Genomic DNA, 918 nt, shown 5'->3' on the forward strand with positions numbered 1-918 from the left:
GGTGGGACTCCGCCTGGGGGGCAACCCCTGGGTGTGCGGCTGCGCCATGGAGCCCTTCCTCAAGTGGCTGCGGGGACGCATCCAGCGCTGCGCGTCGGGTAGGTGCCGCGTGTCCCCCAAAGCCCCCACCCGCCCCGCGTTTCGGGGGCCCGGCGGCCGAGCCCTGACGCCGCTCCCCCGTCAGATTCGCAGCTGGCCGGGAGGCGGGCCCCGAGGTGGCGGGAGCCCCCCTGCTCTCCCTGACGGAGGAGAGCTTCCAGGCCTGCCACCTCACCCTGACGCTGGACGACTATCTCTTCATCGCCTTCGTCGGCTTCGTCGTCTCCATCGCCTCGGTGGCCACCAACTTCCTGCTGGGCATCACCGCCAACTGCTGCCACCGCTGGAGCAAGGCCAGCGAGGACGAGGACGTTTAGGTACCGCCGCCATCGCTGACGTCCCCCCCAGACCCGGCCACCCCGGCGGGGACGCCTGACTGTGCCTTGTCCTCATCCCCTCCCGCCGCCCCCCGTACCAGGGCGGCCCTCGAGACGCCGGCCCAGCCGTGGCGGGGGAGACCGGGGGACGGATCCTCTTCCTTTTGCCCCAAAACGGGGAGTTTTTGCCCCAGCGGGCACCCTCCAGGATTGCTTCCCCCCCCACACTCCACCCAGCACCGTGAGCTTGAACCACCCCTGTTCCTGCTACCCAGGGCCAGTGGAGGCAGCGGCACGGGGTCCTGTGGGGGTCCCATGGGAGCCTCCGTGCAGTGCCGGTCGGTGGGGGCCGGGGAGCAACCCCCCCTGCTTGGGAGAGAGACCCCCAAGAGCGGCGTGTGTGTGCCTTGGGGGATGCCACCCTCCCACCCTGGGGGAAACCCAAGGAAATCCCCGCTTTCAGCCCAAAAGCAGCACCGGGGCAGCCCCCCCCCAGAATCCT

The 918-nt window shown here is 70.6% G+C and overlaps 1 protein-coding gene across 1 annotated transcript in view; it reads left to right on the forward strand.

Moving 5' to 3' along the window:
* LRRC55 (leucine rich repeat containing 55) overlaps positions 1–416 on the forward strand; it is a 3207-nt gene extending 2791 nt beyond the window's left edge. Inside the window, exons 2-3 of the mRNA XM_019474353.1 lie at positions 9–109; positions 204–416. Of these exons, the coding sequence (XP_019329898.1) occupies positions 9–109; positions 204–416 (314 nt within the window). The remainder of the gene's footprint in view (positions 1–8; positions 110–203) is intronic.
* The last annotated feature ends 502 nt before the right edge of the window (positions 417–918 follow it).

This window comes from Aptenodytes forsteri, unplaced genomic scaffold (genome assembly GCF_000699145.1).
Source record: "Aptenodytes forsteri isolate BGI_AS27 unplaced genomic scaffold, ASM69914v1 Scaffold329, whole genome shotgun sequence".
In the NCBI taxonomy this organism is placed as follows: Eukaryota; Metazoa; Chordata; class Aves; order Sphenisciformes; family Spheniscidae; genus Aptenodytes; species Aptenodytes forsteri.